This window comes from Gekko japonicus, unplaced genomic scaffold (assembly GCF_001447785.1).
Source record: "Gekko japonicus isolate JY-2015 unplaced genomic scaffold, Gekko_japonicus_V1.1 scaffold798, whole genome shotgun sequence".
Classification (NCBI taxonomy): domain Eukaryota; kingdom Metazoa; phylum Chordata; class Lepidosauria; order Squamata; family Gekkonidae; genus Gekko; species Gekko japonicus.
This window is the reverse complement of record NW_015168072.1, coordinates 340213-354389: the sequence shown is the minus strand read 5'-3', so window position 1 is coordinate 354389 and position 14177 is coordinate 340213. Positions and strand designations below refer to the sequence as shown.

Sequence of the window (14177 nt, the reverse complement as noted above, 5' to 3'; positions counted from 1 at the left end):
ATAATAATAATAATAATAATAATAATAATAATAATAATAATAATAAACAGAAGCAGGACTTTGGAATACCTTACTGAATTTTGGTGTTCAGTTGACTACAAACACGCTGTCCAAAAGAAAATGCCCTGGAAGGTTTGCATGAGGAGAGAGGTGGAGAGCGGCTGGTGGCTCCAGTTTGACTTTTTAGCTCCTGCTGCACTACCAGGGCTATAGCTGTTGGTAGCCATCCCATCCAGGAAGGAATCAGAGAAGAAGGAACCATGCCTCTTGTCCCAAAGGACAAAGGACAGGCGTGAAGGCTGAAGAAGAAGGACTCCTCCCAGTAAAATCACAAATGTTTTGGTTTCACAACCAGAGAGACACTAAAAACTGCAGAAAAAAAAACCTGGAGGAAGATCAGGGTTGAAAATCTACTTGGATTTGTTGTTGTTTTTAAGTAGCACAGCTGGCAAATTCAGGTCAGTATGAAAGTTGGTTTGAAAAACTTTTGTTTGAAGCTGTCCTGTTCTAGGACTTCTGCAACTGATACTTTTTAAGTGATTTGGGGGGGTGGGGAGAGACCTGGTAGGAAAAAATCCCTCCCCTCCCCCTGGCAAGGATTACGAAAAGGGTTGTCTTTAAAAGTATTTTAAAAAAGAAATTAAGATAATACATCTCCCTTCCCTATTCCTCTACATACACCCAGACCCAATCAACTGAGCTTTAAGAGTCTGTGTTTTACAAAAACAGCAATGAGAGTTCACAATTAGTAACCCAGAATATTTCCAGGCGGATTTTGTTTCTTTTTGGCAGTTTCACACAGGCATAGAGAAGGAGAGAGTAGAGCGAGAGCGTGGGGGAGAAGAAGAGAGAGAGAAGTGATCAATCTTTTCTCACCAAAGACTTCTGACAGCCCAGGCTTTACTAACACCCTAAAGAATTTGGGCGTTCATCAGAATTCCTGAGAGGAGATTTATTCACAGGTTTGATGAGAAAATGGTTGGGGAAAGGTGCGAAGAAAGACACTTTTGAGACTGGAGAAGAAAAACGGATATATTAAGGAATCCAAAGGAAATTCTATTAACACGTTTGGAGGGCTTGGTGTGTTCAAGCGCCTTTCATTTCTCCCACCCACCCACTCCTTCCACAAATTTACTTGGAAGCAGGCTGGAAAACTTCAGTGAGGAAGTCAGGAAAGCTTAGGAAAATTTGTCAGTTCAAATCCTCAGGAAGTAGAAACCCCTAAATCTGGGGTAACAAGAATCCTAAAAGTGGCAAAACAATAACAACCCCACACCCTTTCCCAAATCTATGTATGTGAATGTGGCATACATGATCATAACCAGATTAGCATTAGGATAATAACCTACGGATATTTCCAAAACAAACAAAGAAACAAACAGATAAGAGTCTTGTGGCAGCATAAAGTCAAACAGATCTATTGTGGCAACTTTCATGAGTACAGCACATTTCATCAGATGCATTGGGGTGAATCCTAAATTGAAGGTTTACATACACACTCACTCTGTGTATGTGTGTGCGCATGATAGGGTTAAAAAGTCATGAAGTGCAAAAGGCCAGGAAAACATAGTCCTCAAGACAGAAATATTTGCACAAATATTCAAGCACCTTCAATTATTCCAAGACTGTGTCCTTCGCTGCACTCAGGAAAATGGTGTGTTCAAAACTATAGCAAAACATGTTGTTCAAAGGCTAGGGGTGGGATCCCACCAGCTTTCCCCTTTCTGTCAAAGGGGTCCTCTTTGAACACCCCAAAAGATTATGCTGGGGATCCTGAGACATGGATAGACAAAAGCCATACAGGATGGAGGCTGTAGCAGGGGGGAACTCTGGGTGAAATTGAGGGGAAAGGGGTCTAGCCCTCACCCTGTGTTTAAGATTTCCATGTTAATTGGCGTTTCGCAACTAGCAATGGGATTGTTACCAGTTGCATCACTATTACCACACAGTAATGGAAGGTAAGGGCACAGTACAAGTAAAGTGAAGCTCTTTTGCATCACTATTACCACACAGTAATGGAAGCAATTGTGCAAGGGCACAGTACAAGTGAAGTGAAGCTCTTCTAAATCTCATTGATTTTGTTCCATTTCCAGAGAAGGATTCATGACATCTGTGTCATAGGAACAAATTGATGGAACTTAAAGGCAACATATATCGCTGGATTCTTCTTCTTTTCTTCTCTTTTTCCTTCATGGCTCTGAAGCCCGCCCTCCCGCTGTTGTTGGCAATTGTGGTATGCTACTACCAAGCATATCTTTTGAGGACTGGAGTCTGTGTAGGACAGACCCTTTTCAAACTTTGTACAACCCTTCTAAGAATAACACAAAGATGAGAGTCAGTATTATTACAGTGATATTCTGAATGGTGAAAGTTGTGCATAAGCCTAAGTCCGTACAAACTTCTCGGGTAGTCTACTCTTTCTTCAAAGGATTTCTTGACCTAAAAGCAAAGAAGGAGATATGGTTCTCTATTTGTTTATATTGGGGTGTACTGAAAGAATATTGGGCATGGGGGAAGGAATTGGACAAGTTGTTTGAAATATAATTGATTTCCAGTACTTGAGTCACTCAGGCATAGAATCTATAGGTGGCATGCCCATTTTACAGTGCCAGTTTTGCAGACCAAAAAATAGGAAAATTTTACACAAAATCGCTTTGCCTGATCCAATGGCAGTTGGCTTCATTGGCCTAGCTAGTCCCCCCATGTTGTTAATTGCTTACTTCCATTGAAGGCCCTGGATATTGTTATCCATTCATATTTTGTTCACAGTGACACTGCATAATGGGCTTTGTAGTCATAAACCTGCACAAAATGACTTTATGTCAAGACTCAAGAGCATACAGATGGTTTGGTGCAACTTATTTAAATCATCCTAAGTGTACAGAGAGTTTGGCACTCATAGACGGGATTTTTTCAGGGAAAATGATTTTGTGTGGAAGAGTTTCTCATGATGGCTTATGTAAAGAAGTAAAATTATTGCAAGGATACAGGTGACTTCACTGGGGGGGAGAAGCTGAAATATCATGAGGAAGTAGATACTGCAAAAATAGGAAATACAGGCTTAGTAAAGCAGGTTCACTGAAGTGTGACAGATTTTGGAATGGCTGGTAGGATATTTTTTTCTGGATGAGGGTTCAAAAGGGAGAGAACTAAAATATTCAGCCTTAGTACTGTTTCCCCCTCCAGACTTCAGTAACATGTCTAGCTTGAGAAACAAATAGCCAGTCAAGAATCACCATGGATAATGATCTGTACTTTTTCCATCAGTCGAACCCAGATTTCTATCTGCAATCATTGTTGGAAAGAATGTAGGAGTGTGTGTGTGTGTAACAGGGGAGAGGATCTTTCAGGCTGTTGATACGGTTGCTGAAATGTGAACTTTTTTCGTGTGCATTCTCTGAAGGAGAGGCCTCTGGGAACCCTGGAACCATTTAACCCTCACTTATCCTGCATCTACTGCAAATTTAAGAGACAATCTGAAAGTACCAAAAACATAAACCATATCAAATTTAGAGTCCAATGGCACCTTTAAAACCAACAAAGTTTTATTCAAGGTATGAGGTTCCGTGTGCATGCACACTTTTTCATATACCCCTTTCTGTCAAAAAGAAAAAGTGTGCATGTACACGAAAGCTCATCATACCTTGAATAAAATCTTGTAGGTCTCAAAGGTGCCACTGGACTCTACATTTGTTCTACTGCTTCAGACCAACACGGCTGACCATCTAGATCTATAAACCGTACCAATTTGTCTGCTCAATGCAACGAAAAGAAAAAGGCCGAAAACAAAATAAAGAATGGAAGGAGCTTTTCTAATCCAGAATGCCACATGTGAGAACATGTTTCCAAACGAATGCATCTCAGACTTACCTCCAGTCCTGAGCTCATGGTTTAGGAGGCCAAACCAGACTGGTTTCTAGTGGCACTTGCCAAGCAGGGGTTGCAGCAAGCTCCTGATGCCTTCTATGACTGCAAAACATTTTATTTATGCCAGTGGCATGCAGGGCAGTGGACTGTTTGGGTAACAAGAGATTCATGTCTTTTAAGTCTGTTTCAGGAGACCCTTGCATATCTGACCAACACCATGACCATGAGTTTAGCTCAATTATATCCTCCATAAAATCATATTCAGGGAAATGATGTTGGGGGGGGGGATGAGGGGGCCGTCCCTTCTTGACTATTGTTTGATCAGATCCCAATCAATGTTTCCACGCTCTTATGCTTTTAAATTATAGCATCACAGAATATTAAATTACGCTTTGCATGGATGAGCATAACCCAGCTACAGTCATGGACAAAGGAGGAAGGGGTACTTTAGGGTCCCCCCCCAGTTGTTATTTATTGTTGCATGAAGGCTATAATGATTAGTGGAACTTAATATACTGACAAAAAAAACAGAAACCAAATCGAAAACAGAATTAAAATAATTTTTTAACGCAAAGCCCTCCGGCCTGTGGTTTATGCCTGTCCGTAGAAATAATCTATTCTTGCCTCCCATATTAATTAAAAAGAGTTGCATGGAGAAGATCAACAATAGTTGCTAGGACAAATCTTTTTTTAAAAAAAATGATGTTAATTGTATATGGATGATTCAATTTTCCTCAAGAGTAGTCCTACTAAAGTCAATGGTTCTGTTTGAGAGTTTGAGGTCAGACGCAATTCCCATGTGAAACATTACCAAAAATAACTTCTAATAGTGGGTGCAAAACAATAGGCAGGGTTGGATCCAGCCATCTTTGGTGCTGGTGAAAAAGTGAGGAGAGAACTTCTTTGACCACCCAGAATGGTTATACTGAGAACCATGGGACTTGCATGGGCAAAAGCCACGTGAGGTGGGTCAGATTAAGTGAAAAAGCCAGCTGGATCCAACCCCCCTTCCCTCGCATGCTTGGTGTTCTTTCTTAGGGATTCAGTCTAGGACCAGTTATTCCACTGTAGTCCTGCAGAGGACTGCAGCTAAAAATTGGCTACGACAACTACGGCCAGACTCCTGTGTTGTTTGTGGGATGGGTCTAGTTTCATCTGTGATATGGGAGATGTATTTATTTATTTGAAACATTTTTATTCCACCTTTCCACCCAGTTCAGAATCTTCAGGGCAGCAAACAGTGAAACATTAAAGGAAACCTTACAATGCACACACATATACAGCGAACCACAAACACATAGACACATCTGCATAAGCAGAAAGGAAGACAGATGAGAGTCATTGACAGAATACCAAACAAAACAGGAAAACCTTCACCCACTGGTGGAAGGCAGCGATAATGGGAGGCAAACAAATCACCCTGGAGAGAGAAACCCTCAGTTTCTGTGCTACAACTGAGATGGCTCAGCTCGTTCTTTAGTTGTTACCCATCGGATGGTGGGAGAACTCCAAACAGGGCCTCCAACGACGACCATACTGGTTGGGTAGCTTCAGCGGGAGTTGGTATGTTGCCCTCAAGCCTATAGGGGTTTAAAGGTCGATACCTTGAATTGGGCATGGAAGCAAATCGGGAGCCAGTGTTGATCAAACAAGACTGGCACAATATGGTCCCTATGATCCCATCCAGTCAGCATTCTGGCTGAAGCATTCTGTAGTAATTGTAGCTACCAAATTAATTAATTAATATGCAATCAAACAAACCAGTTATACTCTGCCTTTCCTCTTGATCTTATTTATTTTGAGATTTATATCCTACCCTACCCCACAAGCAGGCTCCAGGTTCTTCTAGGTTCAGGGTTCTTCTAGGTTCAAGATTCTTCTAGGGCAGCCCAACGTGAAACACATGGCAGTGGTCTAATCTTACCAGGGCATGCACCACAGTGATAAGAGCTTTTTTGCTCAGGAATGGCCACAGCTGGTGGAAGGCACCCCGGGCCACTGTGACCACCTGCTTATCCTTCAGGAGCCCCAGGTCCAGCAGCACCCCCAAGCTATGAACCGGTTCCTTTAGGAAGAGTGCAACCCCAGCAAAAACAGGAGATGCCTCAGGTCCTCAGTATCAACATATGAGATGGTGGTGGTGGAAAGTGCCATCAAGTCACAGCTCACTTATGGTGATCCCACAGGGTTTTCAAGGCAAAGGACGTTCAGAGGCAGTTTGCCGTTGCCTGCCTCTATCTCACAGCATTGGCATTCCATGGAGGTCTCCCATCCAAATACTAGCCAGGCCCAACGCTGCTTAGCTTCCGAGATCTGATGAGATCGGGCTAACCTGACCTATCCAGGTCAGGGCTATGTGATGGTAGCCACTGCTAAAAGGCTCCCTCTTGAAATTATTCCACCTGTGCCCTGTCATGTATAAACACACATCCTCAGATCTGACCCATTTGCAAGTAGGGTTAACTGGCTATCAAAGAATGGCTTAGGTGGGTTTGTTGCTGCTATGGTAAACCTACCCATGAACCCTGAGCCAATTCTATGCACAAATGAGGTGCTTGCATGATGGGATATGCACAGAATGTTTACAGGGATAAGCATTTACGCACAGCCTACATAATATCTATTTTGACTCTGCCTTGTAAACATGAATCATGTGGGCTGAGTGAAATCGTTCCCACATTGGTATTGTTGGCTTCCAGGAACTGGCATCTGATCCACATGATTCCTCTTTGCAGACATTACTGCTACGATCTTTGAAGGGGCTCCCACACTGCCATAGCAACACTTGAATCAGGCCTATGACTAAGAGTGCAGAGGGGCCATAACTCAGTGTCAGAGACTCAGAGAACATAAAATCCCAAGTTTAATCCCTGGCATTGTGGGCAGAAAGGATTTTAGGAAAACAAGACTGAGAAAGGCTTCTCTCCGGGTGCTTGGAAAACTGCTGCCAGTCCATGTAGATAGTATTATTCATCAATGGTCTACGGTCATGGGATAGGGTGGGATATAAATGCAATCAATTAATAAACAAATATTACCATACATATTGGGCAAAATTGTGTCCAGGGAATGAAGAGCCTACAAGAATCCAGTTCTTAGGGTTGGATCCAACAAGCTTTGCTGGTGATGAACAAGTAAGGAGGCTTCCTCTTGGACCACTCAAAAAGGCTGTGTTGACTTGTACAAAAGTCACGGAAGAAGGCCCCCTTGTATAAGGCCAACTTGTACAAAAGTCACGGAACAAGGCCCCCACCCTAAGCAAGAAAACTGAAATTGCCTCAAAAAGTTAGCAGGATCCAGCCCGTTACATGCATACTGAAAATGAGGAGTGCCACAGAAGGACCATGGATGGTCCTTACCAGAAGCTTTTCTGCAGCAGACCAAATGATTTGGCAGTTTTATTTCTTAGTGTAAGAGATACATGGATAGACGGGAAGGCAGATGGGTAGAGCTGTGCTGAAGATCCTGAATTAGAAACACAGACCACCCTATTCCAGACTTCCCAGTTCCAAAGAGAAGGTCGGTCAGTCCTCCCTCCCCTTGCGTCCCAGGGGAAAGGGGAAAGAAAGGAGGTTTTCGTAAGCAAACGGTAAAGGCACATTAAATGGGGAGTGGGTCAGAGAGAAGGGAAACGACCTCCCTTCGATGTTAACAGGCTCTAGGCCAGTGTTGCTGGCCGCGGTGGGTGGGGATAGCGGCGGCACCTAGCCAGACCTGGCCAGGCACAGACAGCCATGTCTGCCCTCCCCCCGCTCCAAGATCTCATCTCCGCCAAGCCTGTAGTTTTGCCTTTCGTTGCTCTTTACAGCCGTATAAATGTGACGTGCTAATTTGACAAGCCAGTTTATATTCGGTTCTCTTAACATCATAAAAGTTTTATGGAAACGCGCTGCTTGTAAAATATATATATATATAAAAGAAACGTTTTCCCCCTTTTAAAAAAGGTTTAAGAGCATAAAATACAAATTAGCCGCGCCGTTATCTTATCTGTCTTCTGGCTTTCACACAGTCCCCTCCCCCCCTTCCCCTCCTATAAGACCGCAAGGAGCATCTGCCTTCTATTCCTTGCTGGGTTTATTTAGTGATTTAATTGTATTTAATTTCACGACAGGTTTCCCCCCCCCCCCCGCTTTAATTTCAGCAAGAAAGCCCCGTGTGCCTTTTGTTATGATTAATCATTTTCCTTTGTTTTCATTTTAGATCCAATGGCTGTTTAGCCTGGACGACACGTGACCCCCCCAGTTCTTTGTATCCAACAGAAGATGATGGGTAATTTTAATTGGCGTGAGACTCCTTCGAACAAGATTTTCCAAAGTGGAAGGGAAGGGGGTGGGAAGGCGGAGGAAGGAGGTGGGTGGGGGGGAGAAAGAGGAGAAATGAAGCCCCTGGCGATTAACTTTTTAAGTAAACACCATCAGCTAGGAAAAGTGTTCCCATTTTATAAGCTGTAAAATAAAAAGCAGGTCTCCTAAGGGAGAAGCGGGAGAGGAGGGAATAGACAAATGTCTTTCTTGTTAATGTCTAAAAAAAATAGAATATTTTCCCCTCCCCCCCCCTTTTAAATATAGTTGTTCCCTTTTATGGCTGCAGATCCTGCCTCCCTTTTGTACGGCTGCTTTCATAGCTCACCAATGGGACACCAACAAATTAAGAACAGAAAGTTTATTCAAGAATTGTTCAACAGACGACCCTTAAGCAAAGAAATCAAGTAATCTACTGTGAAAGAACAAATAAATTTTTAAAAAATGTTTCAAAAAACAAGGGCGAAGGAGAAGTGGTGGAGAAAGGGAAGAAGAGGGGGGGTTAGCTAGTTTCTTCTAACTCAGGTCTATACAGTTACAGTCTGGCTCTTCTTTCATGCCTCCAATAGAACTAAACACGTTATTTTTTTTTAAGTACGAAGGTAACTACTGGTTTTTCCCCTAAATTACAATAACTAAAAAAAAGAAAGAAAGAAAAGAAAAAGAGAGAGACAGAAAGAGAGAGAAAGGCAGGTTGTACAATGGAAGGGGGGAAACACCATGTTCTTTTATAACAAGTAAATACTAAAAAAAAAAGTACATTTTTCTTATAAATACATAATGTTGGGGATAAATAATACAAAGAAAAAAATAGTTTAAAACTGGCTATAACAAATAAATATATAATATATATATTTGTATTTATATATATGAATGTTCACCGGAACACACGCACACACGCACCTGCATTGAATGTCGTCTCCAATGGGTGCCCTTCAAAAGTTGGTATATCTACCCATTTAAATGTAAACTCTAAGTGCAAGAAATATGCCAGGCCCAATAAGAAGCGTCAGTAAGAATCCGCCCTGCCTTCCCCTCCCCAAAGGACGGTTTACTTCCGTTTCCGTTTGGCGACATATCAGCTTCTGTTCAAATATACCCTGTTTTCACGTTCAAGAGAAGAGGAGACACAGACAGACGCCAAGACGCCTTTTAGGAGTGAGGGGCTTTCCCGCCTTTCAGGGGCCCTAAAGAAAGGGGGATAGCCGCTTCATCGTGAGGAAGGAGAGCTCAAAATGGGCACACATGCCAAAATTTTCTTCCTTCCTTTTTTCAGTTTGGACCCTTGTTCCACATTTATTAAAAAAAGAAGAAACTCCAGTTTCACTTTAGAAATTCCTTTTGCTAAAGGACACCTAGGGTTGCCAACTCTGGGTGAGGAAAGACCTGGAGGTTCTGGGGGTGGAGCCTGGGGAGGGTGGGGTTTAGGAGGAGCGGGACCTCAACAGGGTACAGTGCCATAAACTCCACCCTCCAAAGCTGCCATTTTGTCCAAGAGAACTGATTTGGAGATTAATGGCTGGAGATCTCCAGGCCCCACTTGGAGGGTAACAACCTTAGCACCCCATGTTGTTCCGCTCCCCCAGTTCTTGAAAGCAAGGGGAGATACTGGGAGGCAGAGAAGAAATTAAACTCTGAAGTGTTGGCTATGGTGGACATTCTCAGATTGTGACATGAGGGGAAGGGGAAGGAGAGAGTGGCCCAGTATCAATTTAGAAGGGGCAGTTCAACAGATTGTAGGGAGAAGGTGGGAGTAGAAGACTTCATGAAGGCAGCTTCCTACTCAACCTCTTGGGTACCCTTTTGTGTATTGATACAGTTGTGACTTAGATTGGGAAGAGGGTCCATAGTTTTAAGAATAGGCCATGTGTTCGAGACCCAGGTCCACAACTTCGTGTGCATATTGTAAGATTTCTTTCCCTTCAAAAAAGAAATTAAATCATATATTTTGTTTGAATTATTTCCTTTTTTTAAAAAAATCAGCACCCTTTTCTACATTCAAAAAAAATTGTGCTGAAACCTCAGGGGAAAGATAAATATGAAACACAAACTTGGAATCCCTTAATTGGCTACCCAGAATTATTATTCATGTAATAGATTCCAAAAAAGGTATTTTCAAAGGATTGAGAAATCCGCCCCTTGGTAGTTCTAAGCCACCCAGCCTGATATCTATGTATTTTTTTGTCTTCAACAGCATATTGAGCGAGCCTAAACAGGTCTATACAGAAGCCCATTTTAATCAATGGGGCCTACTCCCAGAGAAGTGTTTTTAGGATTGCAACTATAGTTTGCAGTTTTAAACAGTTTAATGTGCTAGTCCACATGGAAATTAGATTTAATTCCAGTCAAAGGTATTGGAGGGAAGGCAGGCATAGTATAGTCCAGTCTCATCAGACCTTGGAAGCTAAGTAGGGTTGGTAGTACATGGAAGGGAGACCACCAAGGAAGACTCTGCAGAGGAAGACAATGGCAAACCTGCTTGTCACTTGCTTTCAAAGCTCTTTGCCGGGGATGCCATGGCCCTTTACACATGCAAGGGTATTTGGCTTTGGGGCACTCCAATCCAATGCTCCCTCTAAGCTGTGGAGTCTTGTGAGCAAAAATTCTACTTTGTGAGCCATTGGCATTAAACTTGTGAGCAAACAATTTGGCTACTGCATAAATTAGTTTGCTCTGGAGCCATCCTTCCTAAGCTGAGACAAAAATGTGTGAGCCAGAGGCTAGAAAACTCTGAGTTAGCTCACACTAACTCAACTTAGAGGGAACACTGCTCCAATCCATACAAGAAAAAGCCACTAGGCAAGTTCCCCAGTACAAAACCCACTGATTTGAAACTGCTCAAGAGAATTTCCGGCAGGACTGTGCCCAGTTACCTTTTCAATAGGCCCCATGGCCAAGAAAGTGTATCTAGGGCCGCATGGTATAATCTCAAGCCATCTAAATAGATTTATCAACCAACCAGTTGGTATTCTAGTTAAAATGAAAGGCTCATATGTAAACGAGAGCTATTTTATAGTTTATGTGTGTCTTGTAAATATGGAATAATTACCATTACATTCAACATTTTACCTACTCATGACCTTTAGTTTTGCCATTCAGGTTATAACCACACACAAAAATGGTAGAAGAATGCTGAGAGCAGTGTTCCCTCTAAGTTGAGTTAGTGTGAGCTACCTCAGGTTTTTTAGCCTCTGGCTCACACATTTTTGTCTTAGCTCAGGATAGATGGCTCCAGAGCAAACTAATTTATGCAATAGCCAAATCACCTGCTCACAGCTTTAATGCCAGTAGCTCAGAAAGTAGCATTTTTGCTCACAGGACTCCACATCTTAGAAGGAGCATTGGCTGAGAGCCAGTGTGGTATAGCAGTTAGAGTGGAGGACTGGCAGCTGGAAGACCCAGGTTCAAATCCCCACTCTGCCATGGAAGTTGATTGGGTGACCCTGGACCAATCAATGCCTCTCAGCCAAACAGGAGTAGGAGACCACATGACTAATTTGGGTCTGGAGGAAGGTGGGGTATAAATATCCACATTAATACATTGAGAGAAAGCTTGGGGCAAGGTTTATGCCTTGTTTATTCAGCCTACTGTGATCTCACTGGGGCTACTGTGGGAGTAGTCTGTCCCATCCAGACTTAGCAACAGCTCCACTTCAAAAGAAGTAACCTTCCTTAATTCCAGTGCTTCCTCACCTACAATGACAGTATTTGAAATGCTGTTTTTCTTGAGAATAATTTTTACATGCTCCTCTGAATGGGGTATTAGAATGAGCTGGCAGAGTACTGGGCCACTTCAGATTGAAGGTGGGGGGGGGTTATGTCTGAATTCTCCTCTTTATTCAAAACAGCAACAGCTTCATCGCAAATAAAAACTAGCAGATCAGGAAGACACACTAGTTTTATTGCTGGCAGAGATTACTTTTGGGAGGTGGATAGCATTCAGGAAATGAGACCCAGCCTTCACTTTGAAATGGTCCAGAATTTTGCCACCACCTTTTAACTGCCTCAGTGACCAGATCAGCCCACATAGTACTGGGGATGTGTATTTCTTCAGGAGGTGATGGAACATGTTTAGAACTGCCATGTTCATGGCTCCACCCTCTGCCACGTTCACATCCTTTTGTGACCGTTGACTTTAACTGGCTTAGGAGGATATAACTCTGCTTTGGGTGACACTGTCAGGCAGTAAGATCTTAAAGTGACTAAGGGAAACGTACAGAGACCAAGAAATCCTACTGAGTCTACAAATCCATTTTAACTGATGACTTCTTTCAAGGGGGCGGGGGGTCTCTTAGACCTATTCATAGGACCTGTTCTTTTTCTCTTTATTGTTTTTCAAGAAAATGCTCAATTTTGGAATTCAAAGGAAATCACACTGTGAGCATGCCTGAGAGCACTTTCTTCCGTGCTGTGGAATCACAAGTCTCCCCTATAGACCTGAGAATTGGATTGGTGGAAAAGCTTCTGGGTGAAATCATGTGACTTCCAGGGAGGCTTAAAAATCCTCTTTCTGAAATCGCAGCACTAGTGAGAAAGCTAGCCCTGAATGGACCCTGATTTCCAATAGGGTGGCAAGAAGCATTGGTGATTGGTCCTGATGGTAACCATTTCCAAACTTAAAAAAGGTTTCAACACAAATGTTTTTGAAGGAAGAGCCCACTGACACTCCCCCTACACCATCAACCAACCCACCCACCCACCCAACACCTGCCCCCCTGGTTCCAGTTCTTCATTAACTCCCCCCCCCAGTCTGTCCTGTCCCTCATCACAGATGGGTCAGTTTGGGCGCCTCTTGGATTCTGCCCTGAGTAGAAGCATGGTGGGTGGAAAGGTCTGTGTATGTGGGATGAGACTCGCAAGGTCCGTGGTGCTGGTTGGACCCCATCTGAGGAGCCCCGTTGTATTCCATGCTGGGCGGCTGGTGATGCTGGAGGGGGTTCAGCCCATACAGAGAAGGAGTAGAAGCAGGCATAGAATCCACATAGTTGCCACCAACGTACACGGGACTGCCTTGCATATTAGGGGGGCCGTAGGCGCCTCCTCCATTACCCTGTAAGACGTGTGGATCGTACTCGGGTGCCGTGTTGGCATACTTCTGTTGGGTGGGGCAGCTTTTGATGGGGTTTTGGTAGGCAGTGGGCATGGCGTAGGCATTCTGGTGGGGTTTGTTGAAGGAGGGCGGAGACGGGGCGTCATAGTTTGAAGTCATGGGGTGCAGAGCGTTCATGAACCCAGCAGAGGACTGCATGGGCTGGGGAGGGCTTCCGGTGGGGGAAGGCCCCCCGGAAGAAGACCCCAAGCCTTTTGACTTCTGATCCTTTTTGTATTTCATTCTCCGGTTCTGGAACCAGATCTTGATCTGCCGCTCACTGAGATTCAACAGGTTGGCCATTTCCACCCGGCGGGGTCTGCAAAGGTAGCGGTTGAAATGGAATTCCTTCTCCAGCTCGACCAGCTGGGCGCTCGTATAAGCAGTGCGGGCCCTCTTGGAAGCCGAGGAGCCTGGAGGGCTTTTCTCACCGCTGCAGCTTTCTGGAAAGAAGGTCGGGAAATGAAATCAAAGATAATTACTTACATGCAGAAAATTGAATGCACAGGCCTCTTAATAAATCCTCAAACAGGCGAGAAGACTTCAGCCTCCCCTCCTTCTCCTCCAGTCCCCACTCCATAATCATGTCATTTATTAAGAGTTCTGTTCTCCAAAGCTGCCCCCTCGCTTTATGAAAATTTGATCATGTCATGCAGAAAAGGAATCCAGGGCTATTTATTTGGGAGTCGATTATTTTGAAGCAGACCCTTTCAAAGGAAATTACGTCTGGCAAGTGGGCAGTGTTTGGAAAGCAAAATTAATCAGATGCTTGTGTACGCAGCCTTGCAACATTTGTATCCCTGGTTTTGGGTTGTTTTGGAGGGTTTAGCCAGCACGCAAAATCAAACACATGCAGGACTGGAAGAAGCAGATTTTAAACAGATACTTGCCAAAGAATGACTGTTACAAATATGCACAAT

General features: G+C 43.5%; 1 protein-coding gene across 2 annotated transcripts in view; it reads right to left on the bottom strand.

Annotated features, from left to right (window-relative positions):
• Window positions 1-12933: 12933 nt before the first annotated feature.
• The window catches only part of HOXB3 (homeobox B3), a 6736-nt gene continuing 5492 nt past the window's right edge, over window positions 12934-14177 (bottom strand). For both annotated transcript variants that reach the window (XM_015414620.1, XM_015414619.1), the window contains one exon: window positions 12934-13700. In XM_015414620.1, the coding sequence (XP_015270106.1) occupies window positions 12934-13700 (767 nt within the window). The remainder of the gene's footprint in view (window positions 13701-14177) is intronic.